Below are 21218 nucleotides of genomic sequence, written 5' to 3'. Positions count from 1 at the left end.
CCTTCCCTCACACACTCACTCACTCTCCTCACCCACTCACACACTCCTTCCCTCACCCACACACTCTCCTCACACACTCCTTTCCTCACCCACTCACTCACTCTCCTCACCCACTCACACACTCCTTCTCTCACCCACTCACTCTCCTCACCCACTCACACACTCACTCTCCTCACCCACTCACACACTCCTTCCTTCACCCACTCACACACTCACTCTCCTCACCCACTCACACACTCCTTCCTTCATCCACTCACACTCACTCTCCTCACCCACTCACACACTCCTTCTCTCACTCACTCACTCTCCTCACCCACTCACACACTCCTTCATTCACCCACTCAAACACTCTCCTCACACACACTCCTTCCCTCACCCACTCACACACTCCTTCCTTCACCCATTCACACACTCACTCTCCTCACTCACTCAACCACTCACATACTCACACTCACTCTCCTCACCCACCCACTCAACCATTCACACACACTCCTTCCGTCACACACTCACTCCTCACCCACTCATTCACTCAACCGCTCACCCACGTACTCTCTTATTTACCCACGCACTTCACCCAAGCACTCATACCCACACTCATGAGTGTGCATGCGTTGTTTGTCGGATGTGCGTTTGTACGCAAGTGGTCACCCGCTCGTGCGGGGAGCGGCGGCGCAGTGGTTAGCGCACTGCCAACATCGATGACGATTATCTGAACCGGCCCTGGGCCTCCCCTCTGTCTACTCAGCCTTAAATAACTACCGAGTACGGTTTGCTTTAAAAACACCAACAGCATTGGGGAGATAGGTGGCAGCTGGACGTGGTTCTGGCCACCCCAACCCCTGCGTGTGCAGTGGCGGCCTTCATAGGTACTTTTCAAACAGGGCTTGCCCCAACAGCCGTTGTGGGCTACGCGGGGGATCTTTGTCCTTGTGCTTGTCACCCACCCACTTTGCAACACCGAAGGGATTGCCATCTGAAATCTGGTACCTGTATTGTGTGTGGTGCTTCATTACAGCACGACTGAGGTTGATTTTATTTGCGAACTCCAAAAGTCAATTACCATTTGGCTGTGAAAAGCTACCAACTCTTACAGCCACGTGTGAGTGGAGCCGGTGCTGGCTGAGAACTCTGCCCATGCCCATTCTGCGGGAAAGGTCGCGGCCACCCTAGGATTGGCATCACCATCACTGCGCCAGCACCATCATCATCTTAATCACATCGCCGTCTGTTTCCGTACGAGTGCAATAGTCACCCGCCAATAACCGTATGTTTCTCTAATTCAGTTTTGTAACTGTGCTAAGATCATATTCTTTGGTTCTTTCGGTAAAGTCAGTCTAAAAACAATCTGCCCGAGATGATTTACACTGCGGCGTTTTTGTTATTTAACGTTGATCTGTGCGCAATAACATTCGTTTTTTTCTCGTGTTGACACAGTTGTTTTTGTTCCAATTTACATTTTCTTCGTCGCTTTACTCCCAAATGGTTTTGCTTTTGCCATTCAGGAGACCCAGGTCGCTGTCGCCAATGCGACTAAGCTGGTCTCTTCTTGAGTTCTCGCGCCTGGTTCAACAACATCGACCTGCAACCTCAAGCGTCTGAGAGACCTCACGCCGACTGAGAAACTTGCCTGCGGGTCAAAGGTTAGGTGGTGACCCCAGGCTGGCGGCTGCACCGGCACTACCGCCAGCGTCGTTGGCGCCATGCTGGCGTCGGTGCAGGCTAGGCGTCGCGGGGCGCTGGACCTTGGCTCGTACTACGCGCACCTCTGCGCCCTGCAGGACTGCGCGCCGCTGCCGGCCGTGACGGCCCACCTGGCCCGCGGGGGCCTCGACCTGCACGGGGACCGCGTGCGGCTCGCCGACTGGACGCCCGTCGCCAACGCGCTGCACGTCAACCGCCACCTAAGCTTTGTGTGCGTGCGGAGCGGCGGCCGGCGCGCCGACGCAGGTGGGCTCCCCGCATAGGCGGCAGCGGTATCGCTTTCATTGTCGCCAGGACGGCGTGGGGACGGCATGTGGGTGGATGGTGTGGTGGCAGTGGTGACGCTAGCTCCACCCTTTGTTCGGCTCCCGACTCTGGCGTCCCTCTGTGTGGAGCATGCAAATTCACAACCCCCCCGCCCCGTTTTGCTGCAGAGAGAACATGCCATGACGAATATCTGTACCAGGCCTGGGCCTCCCCTAGGTTGACTCATAAATGAGTACCTTTGGCAGTGTGTACACATCAGTATTAGGGAGACAAATGCGGCCGACCGTGCTGCTAACCACCCACCCCTTGTGTGTTGCTTTGTGAGCTACACAGGGGATATTTGCGTTGTTGCCTGTGTGTGTACATTCCGTGAGAACATAGGGACGGTTGGGACCAGCCTTGAGTTCTCCATTATTCGCATCCACACACGCGCTCACAAACACACACAGGCATACACGCATGAATACAGAGATCCTTGTATTGCCAGCGCGACAGCGCATGCTCGTGACACCCGGTGCGATGCCGCCGTTTGTTGTCACCACCGCCACAGGCTCCACACGGACGCCGCCCCGGCGGGATTCCCGGCTACCCGGCCCCGCAGGCTCCGCTGGCCCACCGCTGCACTCGCGCGACGTCACCGCCAGGCTAAGCCAGGCCCTCGGGGCCTGCCTGGCCGCCTCCCCGGTCCTCACTCGCCTGGAGCTGACGGGCCTGCCCCTGCGGCCATCCAACCTGCTCGCTTTGGCAAAGGTGAGTTCAAGAACGAGACGTTGTCACGGCCGATGCCGTAGACTCCAGCGGAGGACCGTAGACTCGCGCAGGCACCCATAGATTTTGGCCTCAGTCTCACCCCGTCTGCTGTGGGGACTTCCCCTTGATCTTCGGGACTCATGGAGACCGCTCCAGTGCCGGTCTCGACAAGCGGCCCTGCCCCACCCTGCCCAGTCACGTCAACAGCACTCGCCTGCCAATTTTCTCTTCCCAAACCCCAAGTGGCTTACCCTGCGTGATGGGTTGAACGTATGTGGTGGGTTGTTTTGTGTACGTGTGAGACGGCTGCGTCTCAGTGGGTCTGTGTGACGGAAAGGCCGTGTCCTTGTTGTTGCTGCAGGGAATCGCCCAGAGTTCGTGTTTGGAGACTCTGTCCCTGGCAAACTGCCCCATGGGAGATGGCGGTTTGGAGAGTAAGTGCATTAACTCTCACAGAATGTTCCACAAATATGACACTGTCCATTGAGCATGGAGCTATCACACACAGCGCTTATTGCGCACGGCGTCATCGCGCACGGCGTCATCACGGACAGCATCATCACAGACAGCATTATCATTATCACGTACAGCATCTTCACGCACAGCGTCATCACGCACAGCATCATCACACACAGCATCAACTCAAATGAGCATCGAGGCGGCACTCATCTACCGCCTGCAGCCCTGCAGAGCCAGCGGTGGTCATTCCACATTCCTGTGGCAGGGGCAGCTCTCTTCTATCGGACAAACATACACACACATTGCATCATCACAGCATGTTTACGAGCATCCTTCCTTCATGCCTCTTGAGAATGAACCCTAATCCACGGCATCTCGGCTTTCCTCCTACCTGCCGTGTCCGATGCCGTGGAATGGGGTTACCAACGCCCGGCAAAGGTGTTTCCACGTCTGCTCGGCTAACCGTGTCTGTGGCACCGTGCTCTTCTCCCCCCCCCCCCCCCCCCCCCCCCCCACCGTGTGTGCCTGCCGCAGCGATCTGCCGCAGTGCGAAGGGCTGCACATCGCTGGTGCGGCTCGACGTGAGCGGCTGCGGTCTCAGCTGGCGCGGAGCGGCGATGCTGTCTGACGTCATCACGGTACAGCGGAAGGGCTCGGGCCTTGGCACCCCCCCCCCCCCCCGTGTTTGGGGGGGGGGGGGGCGGCGGATGCCCACGGACGGAAAGGGCATGGGTGGCGAGGGCCCACCCTGCCGGTGACCGTGTTTCTGTGGGTGTTCTTTAAACACGAAGGCCCAAAACGTTATGTGGCCAGCAACAAACAGCACTGTCAGAGGTGTGGGCGTTTAGGCTGTCAAGGGTAGTGATAGGGGTAGTGATACGGGTAGCGATAAGGGTTTGGGGTAGTGATAGGGGTGGGGGAGGATGAGCTAAGGGAGAAGAGATGGGCGAGGGAGAAGGGTCGTTGCTCGCAGACTGTTAGTGTTGAATGTCGTAGAGAGACAGGGCCCGGGGTGCCGCCTCACTGCGCCAGTTCCTCTTAGCAGCGCGCGTCTCCGGCGAGGCGGCTCGCGTTTTGACGCTCGCCCGTTGATCCGTGTGCGCACGCAGCACCAGGCACGGGCGCGGCACGGGGAGGCCTGGGCGGGCTCCCTGCGCTACGGGCGCCCCGACCTGGAGCGCATGGCCGGGCTGCGCCGCGTCAGCCTCAACCGCAACCCGCTCGTCGGAGACCGGGGGGCGGCCGCCCTGGCCCTCGCCCTGGCCGACGACCTTTGGGTCAAAGGTTAGCGCGAAACGCACGTGCTGCGCCGCTGTTGCTGCACACGTGGCGCAAGCGGTGTGGTTTGGAGGAGCTCACTGTTGGGACGGTGTTCAGGTCTTTCACGCAATCCAGTCTGAATCGTAGGTAGGCCAGCCTGAATGTTTCGGAAGCAAAAATAAGGGAGGGCATGATTGTGCCTGAAAAGACCAGAAGCTTCATGTGGAGCAACAGGCCAGGTAGCTCCACACAGTGTTACGCAGCTGATGAAGAGATCATACCGCTCAACTCATTCAGAGTGAGAACTCTGCTGTCAAACCGGAACTGGTGATAAGCACACTATCCAGGTATGGAAACCCCTCCACTTTCTCCACAACTGCTCCATCACTCATAGGGAGTGGAGGGGGTGGAGTGTTTGATGATGCACAATTCCCAGGCAGGTACTTTGTTTTTTGGGGAAGATGGCAAGACCCCACCTCTGAGTAGCATGCTCCAGGTTCAGCAGCAGAAACTCCAACTCCTCAGTGTGAGCAGCAATCACCAGCTCAACAGCATACGCAACATTGTTGACCAGTAGGGAGCCATCTCTTGATTGCACCCGGGCATTGATCAGCCTCCCATTGTATCTGTACCAGATGTAAATTCCTCCGGTACAGCCATGAAAAGCTTCTTGAACTACGTGGTCTACATTTTTAAAAAATAATGTGGGGGCCAGAGGACATCCCTTCACACCCCAAGGTGATGAGGAAAAGGGTCTGACCCAGTCACGCAACTTTACCTGGGCCCACCAATATGAAGGTCTGTTTGTGAGCAGAGCTCTGGTCAGGGACTCCAAAAGCACGAAAAATAACCCAGAGCCCTGACCTATGATCAGGTCAATAAAGCACAGATATAGGTCCTGATTAATTTCCCTACACCTGTGCTGTAGCAGGCGGACAGAGAATATGGCGTCTGTGCGGGACCGCTCCGTTCTGAAACAACACTGGGGGTCCGCAAGCCTCCTCTCAGCGTGCTGCCTGGCAGGGAAGGGTCAATGCTGCGTAATCCTTGGCAGGAATTCTCCCAGCAAAGTGACAGCACTCCACCCCAACAGTGCGTGAAGCCTCCGAGGGGGATCATTTTCGTTGTGTGTGCGTGCGCAGCTGTGGACATGCAGCAGTGCGGCGTGGGTGAGGAGGGAGCGCGCGCCGTGCTCCATCTCCTGGAGTCCAACTCGGCCCTCTCAGTTGTGGACCTGCGGGGAAACCCTCTCGTTGGTACGGTGGGGGATATGCACACCGCGACCACCACAGCCTGTTATTTAAATTGTATTACTTAGTGTTTCACCGGCGAAATGCCTCGAGATGGAACGTCTCATTTACACGGGTGTCCTCAGTGTCAATTGACACATAGCAAACACGGAATGACATGTACACACACACACACAAAGATCCCCCATATAGCCTTCACAGACTGTAGGGGCAAGTGCTGTTAGCGAGCATGTACGAAGGCCGGCACGGCACGCGAGAGGGTTGGTGGACAGCACCACGCCCGGCTGCCTTTATCTCCCTGCTGCTGATGTTTATGCACCACATCACGCACTCATATGAGACTGAGTCGATCTAAGGGAGGCCCAACATGGTTTAAATATTCGCCACTGTTATTGGTCATAAGCAGGAATCCACTTCAGGTACACAGTGCAGTGTCCTAACCACTACACTACCTTTCCCTATCACTCATATACAATTAAAGAAAAAGATACCCCATATAGCCTCAATTTACTTTTGGGAAAAGTGCTGTTAGCGAGCACCTATGAAGGCCGGCACAGCACACGAAGGGGTGGGTGGCCATCACCACGCCTGGCCAAAATTTGTCGTCTCACCAGTGGTGATGTTAACACAGCACCAGGTACTAATTTGAGGCTGAGTCGACCTAGGGGAAGCCCAAGATAAGTTCAGATGGTGTTGGGAGTGAGCGGGAATCGAACTCGGGTTGCCGGGTTCGTAGCGCAGCACGCTAACCGCTACACTACCGCTCCCCGCACACTCGCAAGCACGTGAACTGCACAATCAAGCAGTTCACCGCTGTGCCTGGCGAGTCTCGGAGTCTCTCGTGTGTGCGCGTCGCCTGGCTCGCGTGTTGCGTTGGTGTGCAGAGCACGAGCTTCTGCTGGAGATCCTTGAGAAGCTCTTCGTGAATTCTCGTGGAGAAACCGCAGAGGTGAGTGACGTCCTCTCTCCCTTTCCGTGCTGAAGCGTGCGGTTGCTTCTATTTGATTGTCTCTGCTATAACTTATATTTGGTAATTTTTAATACTAATTTATGTTTGCTTGCTTGCTGTACTTCGTACGCGATTGGTTTTTGTTATTTTGTTGACCCAGCTCAGCCACTCTTGCAGATGAGACCCTACTGAAGATCTGTGAAAAAGAGCTTCATAGCTCATTGGATTCCTCCTGTATAAATAAATATGATTCTCCTGGCCTCTTGAGTTCTCAGCTGGCTCCCACTAGAGCAAACAAACAATCATCTTCACGAGAACAACCTGGAGCTTCTGCTCCTTCCTGGACACAACCCCCATCTCCTCTCCCATGCCCATCTTACTGCTTCCACTACTCCCTGCCCCGTCCCCCCAGCTATGACCAGGCCTACCCCAACCCCTACCACAACCCCTATCACTACTATCGCTACCACTACCCCAACCCCTATCACTAATATCGCTACCACTACCCCAACCCCTATCACTAATATCTCTACCCCAACCCCTAAAACTAATATCGCTACCACTACCCCAACCCCTATCATTAATATCGCTACCCCAACCCCTATCACTAATATCGCTACCACTACCCCAACTCCTATCACTACTCCAACCTCTATCGCTACTCCCTAACCCCCCCCACCAACTATGACCAGGCCTACCCCAACCCCTCCTTAACCACTCCCCCCTGTTTTCATAACTGTCAACACAACTGCACCACCGCTTTTAATAACAACCCCCACCCTTCATTATCTCAACCACCATCACCTCGGGGTACAATTTTATAATCGTTGCAAAAAGCGCCTTGAAAATTAAGGCCGCTGCTACGCGAATCTGCGCGAGAGACGACCGAGATAAGATCAGAGTGGACCCGCGACGACGTCTCTGCTGCCGCTCCGCAGTTCGAGTGGCTCCCCCAGCCGGCGCCCAGGGTCCCATCGCCGGTGGCGCAGAGGAAGAAGCGGCTGCTGCACCTGGGCAGCCGGGCGAAGGGCCGAGCGGTGATCCGCACAGGCGAGTCGTCCCACGCGCGCCCCCCTCGCCGCGGCGCCACCGCTCCTCGCCGTCGGGTCCGCTGCCGGCTCGAGAGCTCGGGCGATCAGTGGTGTTGGTTCTGGCTGCTTTGCTCGCCCTGTCTGTGCTTCGTGCGCGTTACAAATGAATTCTGTATTTCCGTGAGTCTGGTAGAGGCTGCGGGGGGATCTTTGTGTCTGTAGCTGTGGCGAAGCAGAGCAAAAATGAGAGCGGTGACGGAGGCCGATGTCACGCGCCGACTCAGGATGGCGGCAAACATGTGCCCTGGCGCTCCGCAGCCCGTGCCACACGCGCCACACACTCACAGGTAACCCACACAGTCACAGGTAACCCTCACACACATAGGTAATCCACTCGCAGGTAACCCTCACACACAGGTAACCCTCACACACAGGTAACCCACACACTCACAGGTAACCCTCACACACAGGTAACCCTCACACACAGGTAACCCACACACACAGGTAACCCTCACACACACAGGTAACCCTCACAGTCACAGGTAACCCACACTCTCACAAGTTGTCCACACAGTCACAGGTAACCCTCACACAGGTAACCCACACACACACAGGTAACCCTCACACTCACATGTAACCCACACACAGGTAACCCTCACAGTCACAGGTAACCCACACACTCACAGGTAACCCACACACAGGTAACCCACACACAGGTAACCCTCACACTCACAGGTAACCCACACACTCACAGGTAACCCTCACACACAGGTAACCCTCACACACAGGTAACCCACACACTCACAGGTAGTCCACACAGTCACAGGTAACCCTCACACAGGTAACCCACACACACACAGGTAACCCTCATACTCACATGTAACCCACACACAGGTAACCCTCACAGTCACAGGTAACCCTCACAGTCACAGGTAATCCACACAGTCACAGGTAACCCTCACACACAGGTAACCCACACACTCACAGGTAACCCACACACAGGTAACCCACACACTCACAGGTAACCCACACACACACAGGTAACCCTCATACTCACATGTAACCCACACACAGGTAACCCTCACAGTCACAGGTAACCCTCACAGTCACAGGTAATCCACACAGTCACAGGTAACCCTCACACCCAGGTAACCCTCACACACAGGTAACCCACACACTCACAGGTAACCCACACACAGGTAACCCACACACTCACAGGTAACCCACACACACACAGGTAACCCACACACACACAGGTAACCCACACACTCACAGGTAACCCTCACAGTCACAGGTAACCCACACACTCACAGATAACCCACACACACACAGGTAACCCTCACACACAGGTAACCCACACACACACAGGTAACCCTCACAGTCACAGGTAACCCACACACACACCGGTAACCCTCATACACAGGTAACCCACACACACACAGGTAACCCTCACACACAGGTAACCCACACACACACAGGTAACCCTCACACACTCACAGGTAACCCTCACAGTCACAGGTAACCCACACACAGGTAACCCTCACACACAGGTAACCCACACACTCACAGGTAACCCTCACACACACAGGTAACCCTCACACACAGATAACCCACACACTCACAGGTAACCCACACACAGGTAACCCTCACACACAGGTAACCCACACACTCACAGATAGTCCACACAGTCACAGGTAACCCTCACACACTCGCAGGTAACCCTCACAGTCACAGGTAACCCACACACAGGTAACCCACACACACAGGTAACCATCACACACATAGGTAATCCACTCGCAGGTAACCCTCACACACAGGTAACCCTCACACACAGGTAACCCACACACTCACAGGTAACCCTCACACACAAGTAACCCACACACTCACAGGTAGTCCACACAGTCACAGGTAACCCTCACACACAGGTAACCCACACACTCACAGGTAGTCCACACACTCACAGGTAACCCTCACACAGGTAACCCTCACACACAGGTAACCCACACACTCACAGGTAACCCACACACTCACAGGTAACCCTCACTCACAGGTAACCCTCACACACAGGTAACCCTCACTCACAGGTAACCCTCACTCACAGGTAACCCACACACACAGGTAACCCTCACACACAGGTAACCCTCACTCACAGGTAACCCACACTCACAGGTAACCCACACACTCACAGGTAACCCTCACACTCACAGGTAACCCTCACACAGGTAACCCTCACAGTCACAGGTAACCCACACACAGGTAACCCTCACTCACAGGTAACCCACACACACAGGTAACCCTCACACTCACAGGTAACCCTCACGCAGGTAACCCTCAAAGTCACAGGTAACCCTCACACACAGGTAACCCTCACACACACAGGTAACCCTCACACTCACAGGTAACCCTCACACACAGGTAACCCACACACTCACAGGTAACCCTCACACACACACAGGTAACCCACACACTCACAGGTAACCCTCACACACAGGTAACCCTCACACACAGGTAACCCTCACACACTCACAGGTAACCCACACACACAGGTAACAATCACACACTCACAGGTAACCCACACACACAGGTAACTCTCACACACAGGTAACCTTCACACACTCACAGGTAACCCTCACACACAGATAACCCACATACTCACAGGTAACCCTCACAGTCACAGGTAACTCTCACACACAGGTAACCCTCACAGTCACAGGTAACCCTCACACACTCACAGGTAACTCTCACACACAGGTAACCCTCGCACACAGGTAACCCTCACAGTCACAGGTAACTCTCACACACAGGTAACTCTCACACACAGGTAACCCTCACACAGGTAACCCTCACACTCACAGGTAACCCTCACACACAGGTAACTCTCACACACAAGTAACCCTCACACACGGGTAACCCACTCACACACAGGTAACCCTCACACACAGGTAACCCTCACACTCACAGGTAACCCTCACACAGGTAACCCTCACAAACAGGTAACCCTCACACTCACAGGTAATCCACACACTCATTCACCAACCCACATATTCACCCACCCACACACTCATTCACCCACCCACACACTCATTCACCCACCCACACACTCATTCACCCACCCACACACTCATTCACCCACCCAAACTCTCATTCACCCACCCACACTCTCATTCACCCACACACTAATTCACCCACCCACTCATTCACCCACCCACACTCATTCACCCACCCACACTTTCATTCACCCACCCACATCATTCACCCACCCACTCAGTCATTCACCCACTGACACTCATTCACCCACCCACACAGTCATTCACCCACCCACACAGTCATTCACCCACACACACATTCATTCACCCACTCACATCATTCACTCGCTCACATCATTCACCCACCCACACGCTCATTCACCCACCCATGCACTCATTCACCCACCCACACACTCATTCATCCACCCACACACACACTCATTCACCCACCCACACACTCATTCACCCACCCACACTCTCATTCACCCACCCACACTCTAATTCACCCACCCACACTCTCATTCACCCACCCACCCACACACTCATTCACCCACCCACACACTCATTCACCAACCCACACAGTCATTCACCCTCCCACACGCTCATTCACCCTCCCACACGCTCATTCACCAACCCACACACTCATTCACCAACCCACACACTCATTCACCAACCCACCCACACACTCATTCACCCACCCACTCAACCACCCACACACACTCATTCATCCACACTCATTCACTCATTCACCTACCCACTCACGTTCTCACCCACCCACACTTATTCACCCACCCACACACCCATTCACCCACTCAACCACCCACAACAACAACAACAACAACAACCGCCATTCGCCACTAAGTGGCGGTGACGTCACCACGACGCTTGTGCCAGGCTATGTGCACCCTGAGGCCACGTGAAGTGTCGAACGCCCGCTGGCAGGAGGTCACGGGGCAGACCCAGGTGCCACGGGTCGACTGACTGAGATGACTGGCTGATGCACCACCTGTGCCCCCTACTGTGCCAACCTGCTGTGCTTTAGCCACCCGGCGCTCCGCTCGCTGTTGTGAGCGTCGCTCCTCCGCCCTCCGTTGTTGTTGGAGGGCGACTGCCTCCAACTGCCCAGTAGCATCCTTCACGAGCCTCCTCCACAGAGGCCGATCTTGACACCGCTGGTACCAGTCATCGGCAAGTCCACTCAGCTCCACGTCCTCCTGTACCACATCACTCCATCTCTTCTCTAGCCCGTGCCGCGCCCGCTTAGCCCCCTCAATCCGGCCAAACAAAAGCTGTTTCGGCATGCGGTGGCTGGGCATGCGGGCTACATGACCCAGCCATCGCAGCCTTGCCTGCCGGAGGAGCTCACCGATGGGACCCTGCCCAGATCTTTCAAGGATTTGTGAGCTCCTCACACAATCCAGTCTGGTTAAACCCAGGATGGATCGTAGGCAGGTCAGCCTAAATGTTTCTAACCGGCGAAGATGTTCCATTAGGGGGGTCCACGTTTCGCAAGCGTAGAGAAGGGAGGGAATGACCGTGGCCGAGAAGACCTGAAGCTTAGTGCGGAGCGACAGACCAGGTAGCTTCCACACAGCGTTACGCAACCGATGAAAAGATATTGCCGCTCGACTGATTCGGAGTGAGACCTCTGCTGTTAAACTGGAGCCAGTCATAAGCACACTGCCCAGGTATGGGAAACTCTCCACTCTCTCCACAACTGCCCCATCACCGATTGGGAGTTGTGGGGGTGGAGTGTCCGATGGTACAAAATACCCAGGCAGGTGCTTAGTTTTGGTGGGGCTGATGGTAAGGCCCCACCTCTTAGTGGCACGCTCCAGTCTCAGCAGCAGCGTCTCCAACTCCTCCTCTGACTGAGCAGCTATTACCAAGTCATCAGCATACATAACGTGGTTGAGCAATAGGGAGCCATCCCTTGACCGCACCCGGGCATCGATTAGCCTCCCATTATATCTGTACCATATGGAGATTCCCCCGGTACAGCTATTGAAGGCTTCACGAACTACGTGGTCAAAATAGATGTTAAATAATGTGGGAGCCAGAGGACATCCCTGTCGCACCCCAAGGTGTACAGGGAATGGCTCTGACTCCCGGCCACGTAGTTTTACCCGGGCCCGCTCACCATCATGAAGGTCCTTAATGATCGTGAGCAGAGGGTCAGGTACTCCAAAAGCACGAAGAACGACCCAGAGCCCAGGCCTACTGATGGTATCATAGGCCTTGACCAGGTCAACCACCCACACACACTCATTCACCCACCCCCTCACGTCCTCACCCACCCACACTCTCATTCACCCACCCACACACCCATTCACCCACCCACACACCCATTCACCCACTCAACCACCAACACACACTCATTCATCCACACACTCATTCACTCATTCACCCACCCACTCACGTCCTCACCCACCCACCACAATGAAGGTCACTACACCTCTCTCTGCTTCTTCTCTTCCACTGCTCCACTGGGTGGATTCCCTCCTCCCATCATCGTCTCTTTCCCTCCCCCCACCTCCCAAGTTCTTCATTCAATAACAACCTCGCTCACTTCCCGTAACATCTTATCTCTTACAAGTTTAACGGTGCTGTTCGTTGCTGGCCGTTTGACGTGTGTGGCATCTGGGCCATTTTTCTAGGCCAACTGTGGTTTAAAAAAAAGCATGTGACTCTACCTAACACTGTACTTTGTAAAAAGAAAACTGACAGCGTTTGGAGATGAAATATAATAATTATTATACACAGGCTGTGTTTGGCAGTGCCGTACAGTACCATACAAACTTAGCCTGCAGTATTTACTTAAGGACTGTGTCAACATTTTTAAGACAAATTCCATGGCCCTTTGCAGCTAGGGCTTCTTAACAATAAACTGGCCAGTGCTGCTTGTCTGCTTGCGAGAAGCCTCCTTGCCGTGTTTGTCTCTCCAAAGTGCATTTAAAAATATATATTTCTTACACACATCTCATCAGCCCTGCTTTTTGAGAGTATGGCTCATCAGCAGCGCTGGTTGGACAAGTGACACTCTGGAGTGGTTTCGAAATTCAGTGTCTCATGAGCGGAGGGGATTTGTGTCAAACCAGGGCCGATATCTCTCAATTGAGAGAACCTCCGAGTTTTGTTTTTCTCGTCAAATCAGAAGGCTGTGTGGTTGCTGGGATGTGTCGAAAAACACATTTTCTTTGTTTCCTGGTTTTGACATCCACTTGCCACATCAGCAGAGTCGACGTGAACCAATGCTGGTGAACTGCCCGTTTATAGGCAAGGACCTTCTCTGAGAGACGTGGGGTCCTAAGCTCAACGCAAAGCCCTGTAGTGAACAACAGCGGATCATCGCTGCTGGTGTTGTTATGGAGAACATGAGCAACACAATAAATGAGCAGAAACCGGTCCGGAGTTTTGCTGCTTGCGTTGAACCAACGCCGCTGAAATTACGCACTCCCGGAAAGACGTTGCGGCTGACGGAATGTGTAAAAACATCACCTGTATTTTGTTATGCGTAGAGACAAGCCCCGGGAAAGAGATGTCGCGCTTATTTATTTAGTCTCCATGTATTCTCCTGCGACGGCGCGAGAGCGACGCTTGTTTTGGGCTGTCTGCTCGCGCATGCCTCCCAACGTCCATTACACGTTGGTTTATGCCGAGTGGCGGGGCGTCGCGGGTGTAACGACGCGTGGACTCCCCGCACGCTCTCGTCACTCGCGTCGTCCTTGAGGATGTGAGAAACAAAATAAACAAGCGGACGATTCATCTCCTTCCTTCCCATATCTGTCCCTCCACGTGAATAACTACGAGCGCGTTTCACACATCCCATCAGCCGTGAGGCCTTCCCCCTACGAGTGTATTTTGTTTTCGGGAGCGTTGGTTCAACGGAAGAAAAACTGGGCCGGTTTTCGACATTTGGTGTCTCATCAGCGTAGTCAGGCTTTGCTTGAACCAATGTTGGTCAACTGCTCGATGTTTACAGGCACGGGCCCTGCCCTCTCCGCTAGGTATGGGTACGATGTTAATGCTAAAGAATAAATTCAATAAGACAAAAGACTCGCTAAAAATATTAATAACAAAATAAATAAGCGGACAATATACCTCATTTACATATCTGTCCCTGCAAAGGAATATACGTAAAAAAACATTTTTACACATCCCATCAGCCCATCCTAGCGTTAATAAATGAATAATTATTGGTTCAAACAAAACTCTAGACTGGTGTCGACAGTAAAACCAATGCTGATGAGCCTACTCCAACCACATTTTCTAAAAAAGAGCTCCCACAGTGACCTAGCTGTCAGACATGTAATGTAGAGATACGACGCTTCGAGAAAAATCATCGTTAGCATTTGCCACCCTGGGTGGTAGCGATGGAAGTTGTTTGTGACCTTTTGTGCCGTGCGTTGCGATCCAGGGAGCGAGATCGACGGAAGCTGGGGGGGCCTCGTCAGTGCAAGCTGTGGGGTGCAAGTGTTGCCAGCAACTGCAGGTAACACTCTACACATTCGCTACGTGGTCAGTCATATGGGGCGGTGAGTGGTTGTGTGTGTGGTTGGGTGGGTGAGTAATTTGGTGGGCGAGTGTGGTTGGGTGAGTGGTTGGGTGGGTCGGTGGGTGAGTGGGGAGTGGTGACGTCGTGGTTATCGCACTGCGCTACGAACCCGGCGACCCGAGTTCAATTCCCGCTCACGACCAATAAAAGTGGTGAATATTTGAACTGGTCCTGGGCCTCCCCTAGGTCGACTCGGCCTCAAATGAGTAGCTGGTGCATAAACATCGCCACTATGGAGACCACGGCGGCCAGGCATGGTGCTGACCACCCATCCCCTCGTGTACCGTGATGGTCTTCATAGGTGCTCGCTCACCGCACTTGCCCCAACAATCTGTCAAGACTGCATGGGGGACATTTGTCTTTGTGTGTGCATTCAGGGACAGTTGCAGGAAGAGCGCAGAGCTCGTGAAGCAGCTGAGCTTCGCGTAACGCAGGTCTGCACGCACAGACGTACGCACGGACTCAGCAGACAATTTGCATCCTTCACATTCGGTCCCTCCACATAGAGAAATACAAGTACTTTGTACACATCACATCAGCCACACGGCCTTCTTAGCAGCATTGTTGGTTCAACAGAAGCAAAACTGTGAACAGGTTTTGACATTCATTGTCTCATCAGTAAAAGCCAAGCTTGCTTGGAACCAATGCTGGCGAAATTCCAGATGTTTATTGACGAGGACCCCCCCACTGTTAGATGTGGGTCCCAGATCGAACTACCATACACAGCACATAATCACCGCGTCGTGTGGAGCATATAAGCCCTTAAAAAAATACACATAACTCTTATCAGAATCAGAAGTTTATTTCCCGAGTAAAGGCCATCGAGCTCAGAAACTATTTCAAGGGCGACAACATCCAAAGCATGTTTAAGTAAATTACGCCGCAATTTGGGAAACGCACAGCAGCAATGTCGCCCCCCACTGTGGACACTTGGCAGGACCCTCCTGAGAGAGAATCTTGAGACTCGGCGGGGCTTCCTGGGTAAACGAGCGGAATACATATAATAATCTGGGAGTGGATTGATCAAGGGTAAAATTAAGAAGAATTGTAAAAGATTGCCCAAGTGTAACCACAAAGCCACCTGCCGCTGTTGCTGTGAACACACTGCACAACTCATGTGGGGAGCTGGTTCCCTGAAGTTCACGCGGCGGTCGTCCTGCGCTGTGTCTTCGCGAGCAGCTGCAGCGGGAGCGATTACGCCTCCAGGAAATCAACTCGGGCCTCGCCAGCCAGTTGCTGCTGGCCGCGCCTTCCGATAAGGGGGCCTTTGGGATGGGCCCACGCGGGAGCCGAGCGGGGTTGATAGGAGAATGGCGACCCGAGATAATAAGCGAGGGTGTGAGCGACGCGCACAGCAAGGAGGTGTGGGACGAGCCGCTGCTCAGCGCCATGGAGGCCTCCGTGCACAAGTTCTCCAGCTTCCTGGATCTGCTCAGGGATGCCGGGTGAGTGGCCGTGATCCATCCACCGCTGGATGAAGGCCGCCCAAAGCTGGCGGCGCGCACACAATGTGGCCCTGCGACGATGCTACGGTCCGCCTTACTCCTGCACGCGAGCGGATTTCATCGTTCCGTCTCCTAGGTGGACATATTTTCGGACACGTTTCATTTCTTTGACCGCTGCTCTATCACTGGTCCTGACCTTTGGCCATGCTCCCTTCTGGCCGTGACGCGTGCTGCCCAAACTTCACTCACTTCTCTCAACATCCAATCTGATGTCTCTCACCCTGTACGTGTTCTTTGATGTTTTCGCCTTTCTGTCTTCTTTGTCTCTCGGCATGGTCTAACCGCTGCTGGATGAGGATCAATATGATTATGAATCTACCTTGCGTATATGTTCTCTCATCCACGTGTTCTTCTTTCCATCTCTGCAGGTCACAATAACACTCGCCCAGTCACTCACCAACCCCACCAACTTGCACACATGCCCACTCAACCACTCATCCACCTACTCACACATTCACTCTCTTACAACACTGATAATCTTGCTTATTTAAAAAAAGAAAAACGTGTTACACTGTGATCTGTCACGCCTTCGGTTAGTGCTGTTTGTTGCTGGCCGCTTGACGTTTTGGGCCTTTTTGGTTTTGTGCTCAGCGACTGTGCGGAACAAAAATGCGCACGCACACAGAGCCCTCCCCCGTGGATAAATCATCGATCGCTCGTGCTCTGTGGGGGGTTGCGTGATGTCGCTGCTGTCTGTGCCAGGCTGGGTGAGCTGGCTTCCATCGCCGGCATCGACTCCTCTGACCTGCGCCCCTTTGGATGCACCTCGTCGCTTGTCGAGGGGGTGGCCGCGCCACGCGGCCACGGCGACGCGGCTGCAGAGGTTCGCTTTGGTTCCAATGCGGCCCCTCGCCCCGGTCGATACTTATTGCCGCAGGTGCGTGCGGAGTAGCAAATTAAATTTGCTGCTCCCCTTTAATAGAAATAAAATTAAAAAAACACTTTGTAGCTGGGCTGATAAAAGCAAAATTGGCCACGATCCCTCGGCCAATGTTACTGCTGTTATGCTGGAGGGCACGCAATGGCGGAGCCAGGATTTTCAGGTGGGGGGGCAACCCCTCCAGCAATGAAAAATGATTGGAGTTGCTAGTAAGTAAGGACTTGTCCCTTGCTTTTTATTGGACACGTGTGCGGCGATGGCACAGCCATCGATCGAGGGTCGAATTCAAACCGTGTGTGATCGGCATCGCGCTCGCTGAAGGTGAATGCCTTCAGGGAAGTCGTGTACTGTATACGGAACTGCGCACAATTCTGAGTCACTTTTAACTGCTTTGCCGTTACTTATTGCCAATTATAGACTCAGACTATTGTCCTATCATCTCATAGAGTCCCTGGCACGTAATACTATGCTACACAATGGCAGTGGGGGTCACAAAATGCCGATTTATTACTAATAAACCCCAATGATTCGATCGAAATTAGGGATTTCGATCGGATCATTGGGGAGGCACATGCCACCCCCCCCCCCCCCCCCCCCCCACTGGCTCCGCCAGTGAGGGCACGTTCGCCATGGTTCCCTGAGGTTGGCATGGTGTTAGAGAAAGTAGCTCCCCAATCAGAAGGTCACTAGTTCCAATCCTGGTTGGGGGAGGTTGACCCATCCCATCATCCTGACCATTAGGGTTCATAAAATAAGTACAACTTTGCGGGGAAGATTAACAATATCTGCCCTCTGGATAAATTCGCCCCCGCCATAAGAATTGAGGATTTCCACCACTGGCCCTGTGGGGCTGTCAACGGCAGATGAGCACCAATGCCTTGATGCTCATCGCAGCAGTTAATCACGCTTGACTTTTTAATAACACAGCAGAGCAGCGGATTTTGTTGCACGCCCTCTCACAGTGTAGCCCCACAGCCTATAGCACCGGTGATGCATGCCCCGCTGCATGTTCACAAGTGTTTGTGTGATCTGGTTTTAATTGTAATCAATGTTTTATTCGTAGCATCGTTCGTGTCGGTTTTTATCTCAAAACGCAGTAGAAACCCGCCCAGTTCCCCGCACGCGAGGCGCGGGACACAACAGTGGCGGCAGGGAAGGCATCCGGAACTGGCGCCAACAGTTTCCCAAGCTCTGTGGTCCTCTATTGGGACACTTGGACAACTCTATTAATGAAGATGAATGTGTGTGTGCGCGTGTGTATAGGGGAGCCTCAAATGAGTACATGGTGTGGTGTGTAAACATCACCACTAGGGAGACAAAGGCAGCCGGATGTGGTGTTGGTCACCCACCCCTCGCATGCCCTGCCGGCCTTCATCGGTGCTACTCGCTAACGGCACTTGCTCCAACAGTCTGTTAAAGGCTACACGGCGGTTCTTTGTCTTTTTGTGCTTGTGTGTATAATTTGAGCAACAGATTCCGTGTGCTTCACAGGCCAGCGTCTCCACTCTGTAGCGAGACCTCGACACCGACCCACGCTGTCTGCATGCCCGCCTCTGTCGGCCAACACACGGCGACGGCGGCGGCAGTGACTCGGCGGCCCAGCGATAGCGCGTTCGCCCCCTTTCTGCGGAGGTTCGCGGTTTCGAATCTGCCCAGGCCACCCTGGTTAATACTGCAGTGTGTAGGAACTGTGATGTACTCCACGCCCTCTGTTTCACTCACAGTGGCCGTTGAACATCCCCTCCCGTTGCACCATTGGAAGGAGAGTAGGCCAATGTTTGCCAACGTCAGGGTCCAAATTTGCAAAAATACGGCGCAAACTGCTCAGTTGGGAAGGCGTAGCGATCGTCGCCCCCCTCCTATGCTACCTTGGCAGGACCCTCTTGAACAAGAGTCTTGGCACTCCAGTGAGGCTTTTCTGCTTCAACAGAAACATACCTGCACCAAGACATTATTGGCAGACCTTTTCGAAGTCTGTAACGGTTTGGTTTTTTAAAAATGTTTGATGATTTAACTCTTGATTAATTGCGTGATAATCACAACAAGTGCCCTAAAAAAATCACAAGGTTGTTCTACAGTTGGGATGAACGTTCCTGACTTGATAAGACTTCAATGTAAATAAATGTGGTTGATGATGATGCTCTGTTAACCGATTCAGTAATTTCCTTATCGCTCTTCTATCACTACTACCACGGTGGTTCCTGTTCCCGTAAACTTAAATCGTTGATACCTCCACCCACATTGAGGACAACCAGACACTTTCATCTCATTCAGTGTTCAACCACCACATTCTGGGTCACCCACTGACACAAGCACTTGCCCACTTCCAAACATACCCACTCGGCAACAATAGCTGCCATTCGCCACTGATTTGGCGGTGACGTCACCACGCCACTTGTGCCAGGCTAGGTGCACTTTGTGGCGACATTAAGGGTCGAAGGCTCGCAGCTGGCAGTAGGTCACGGGACAGACCCAGATGCCATGGGTTGATTGAGATGACCAGCAGAGGCACCACGTGCTCGTAAGTGACGCTCCTCTGCCCTGCATTGTTTTAGAGGGCGACTGCCTCCAGCTGCCCAGTAGCGACCTTCACGAGCCTCCTCAACACACTCACCCTTTCAGAGACAAAGGTCCCCAGATTAGCCTTGAACAGACTGTTGGAACAAGTGATGACCTCCACCAAACCACCACCTCCATCGCCTCCAACAACAACAACAGCCTCTATTCGCCACTAAGTGGCGGTGACGTCACCACAACGCTTGTGCCAGGCTCGGTGCACTTTAAAGCCCCGTGAAGTGTTGAAGGCTCACTGGGAGGCCACGGGACAGATCCAGGTTGTCCGGGTTGACCGACTGGCAGATGCTACTACCACCTGCGCTCCCCGCTGTGCCACCTCGCTGCATTTTATCCGCCCGGCTCTCCTCTCATTGTTGTGAGTGTGGATCCTCTGCCCTCCGTTGTTGGAGTGTGACCGCCTGCCCAGGAGCGTCCTTCACGAGCCTCCTCCACAGAGGCCGATCTTGAGCCACCGATGACGTAATCCTTCTGGCACATTGGTGCGCGCCTAGTTCATGATCAAGTTAAGCTTTCCAATCACTTCTATCACGTCCGTATGGCCAGCGTTGAAGAGTCGACCCAATGCAGTAAGTCTGCAGCTCCCTGCTAGGTGAGCTGCCAGCAGCGGCGTGCGCGAGCAATTGCAGGGCCTGCGCCTCTATAGTTATTGTTTATCACGCGCGTGCCATGTGAACCAGGCCGTTCCCACGCTCACGCTTCACGTGTTTTCGATTAAAACTGGATTTATTAAATCATCGAATAATCGCCACGTGTCCTAAACGATGACCCCCCAGTGCCCCGCCCCTCCGCCCGCATTCCCCCTCACCTCCTCGTTCTACCCCGCCCCTCCCCCGTACGTGGGCCGCCCCGCCCCCTGCCCCGCCCCCTCCCCCGCCTCACCCCGACCCAGGGAGGCGGTGACGTCACGAGGGCGCAATGGCGGCGCTCGGCTGCGGGGTCCGGGCCGGGAACTGCGCGGGGCAGCGGCGGCCTTAGGCGCGGAGTCGGCGGCGGTGGTCGGCGGCGGCT

The 21218-nt window shown here is 54.0% G+C and overlaps 1 protein-coding gene across 3 annotated transcripts in view; it reads left to right on the top strand.

Moving 5' to 3' along the window:
* The window catches only part of CEP78 (centrosomal protein 78), a 21862-nt gene extending 2091 nt beyond the window's left edge, over positions 1–19771 (top strand). The window contains exons 2-15 of one of the 3 annotated variants that reach the window (XM_076073156.1): positions 1503–1947; positions 2519–2718; positions 3080–3152; positions 3712–3815; positions 4287–4461; positions 5580–5693; positions 6572–6636; positions 7575–7686; positions 7890–8014; positions 15111–15185; positions 15626–15682; positions 16428–16693; positions 17456–17576; positions 19125–19771. In XM_076073156.1, the coding sequence (XP_075929271.1) occupies positions 1701–1947; positions 2519–2718; positions 3080–3152; positions 3712–3815; positions 4287–4461; positions 5580–5693; positions 6572–6636; positions 7575–7686; positions 7890–8014; positions 15111–15185; positions 15626–15682; positions 16428–16693; positions 17456–17576; positions 19125–19145 (1755 nt within the window). In that variant the 5' untranslated portion in view covers positions 1503–1700 and the 3' untranslated portion in view covers positions 19146–19771. Of the gene's footprint in view, positions 1–1502; positions 1948–2518; positions 2719–3079; positions 3153–3711; positions 3816–4286; positions 4462–5579; positions 5694–6571; positions 6637–7574; positions 7687–7889; positions 8015–15110; positions 15186–15625; positions 15683–16427; positions 16694–17455; positions 17631–19106 lie in introns of all 3 variants that reach the window. The other 2 variants (XM_076073155.1, XM_076073154.1) reach the window with 2 other exon arrangements.
* Positions 19772–21218: the final 1447 nt, after the last annotated feature.

This window comes from Petromyzon marinus, chromosome 40 (genome assembly GCF_048934315.1).
Source record: "Petromyzon marinus isolate PM22_M1 ecotype Great Lakes invasive population chromosome 40, UKy_Petmar_22M1.pri1.0, whole genome shotgun sequence".
Taxonomy (NCBI): domain Eukaryota; kingdom Metazoa; phylum Chordata; class Hyperoartia; order Petromyzontiformes; family Petromyzontidae; genus Petromyzon; species Petromyzon marinus.
This window is presented reverse-complemented; position numbering and strand designations above follow the sequence as displayed.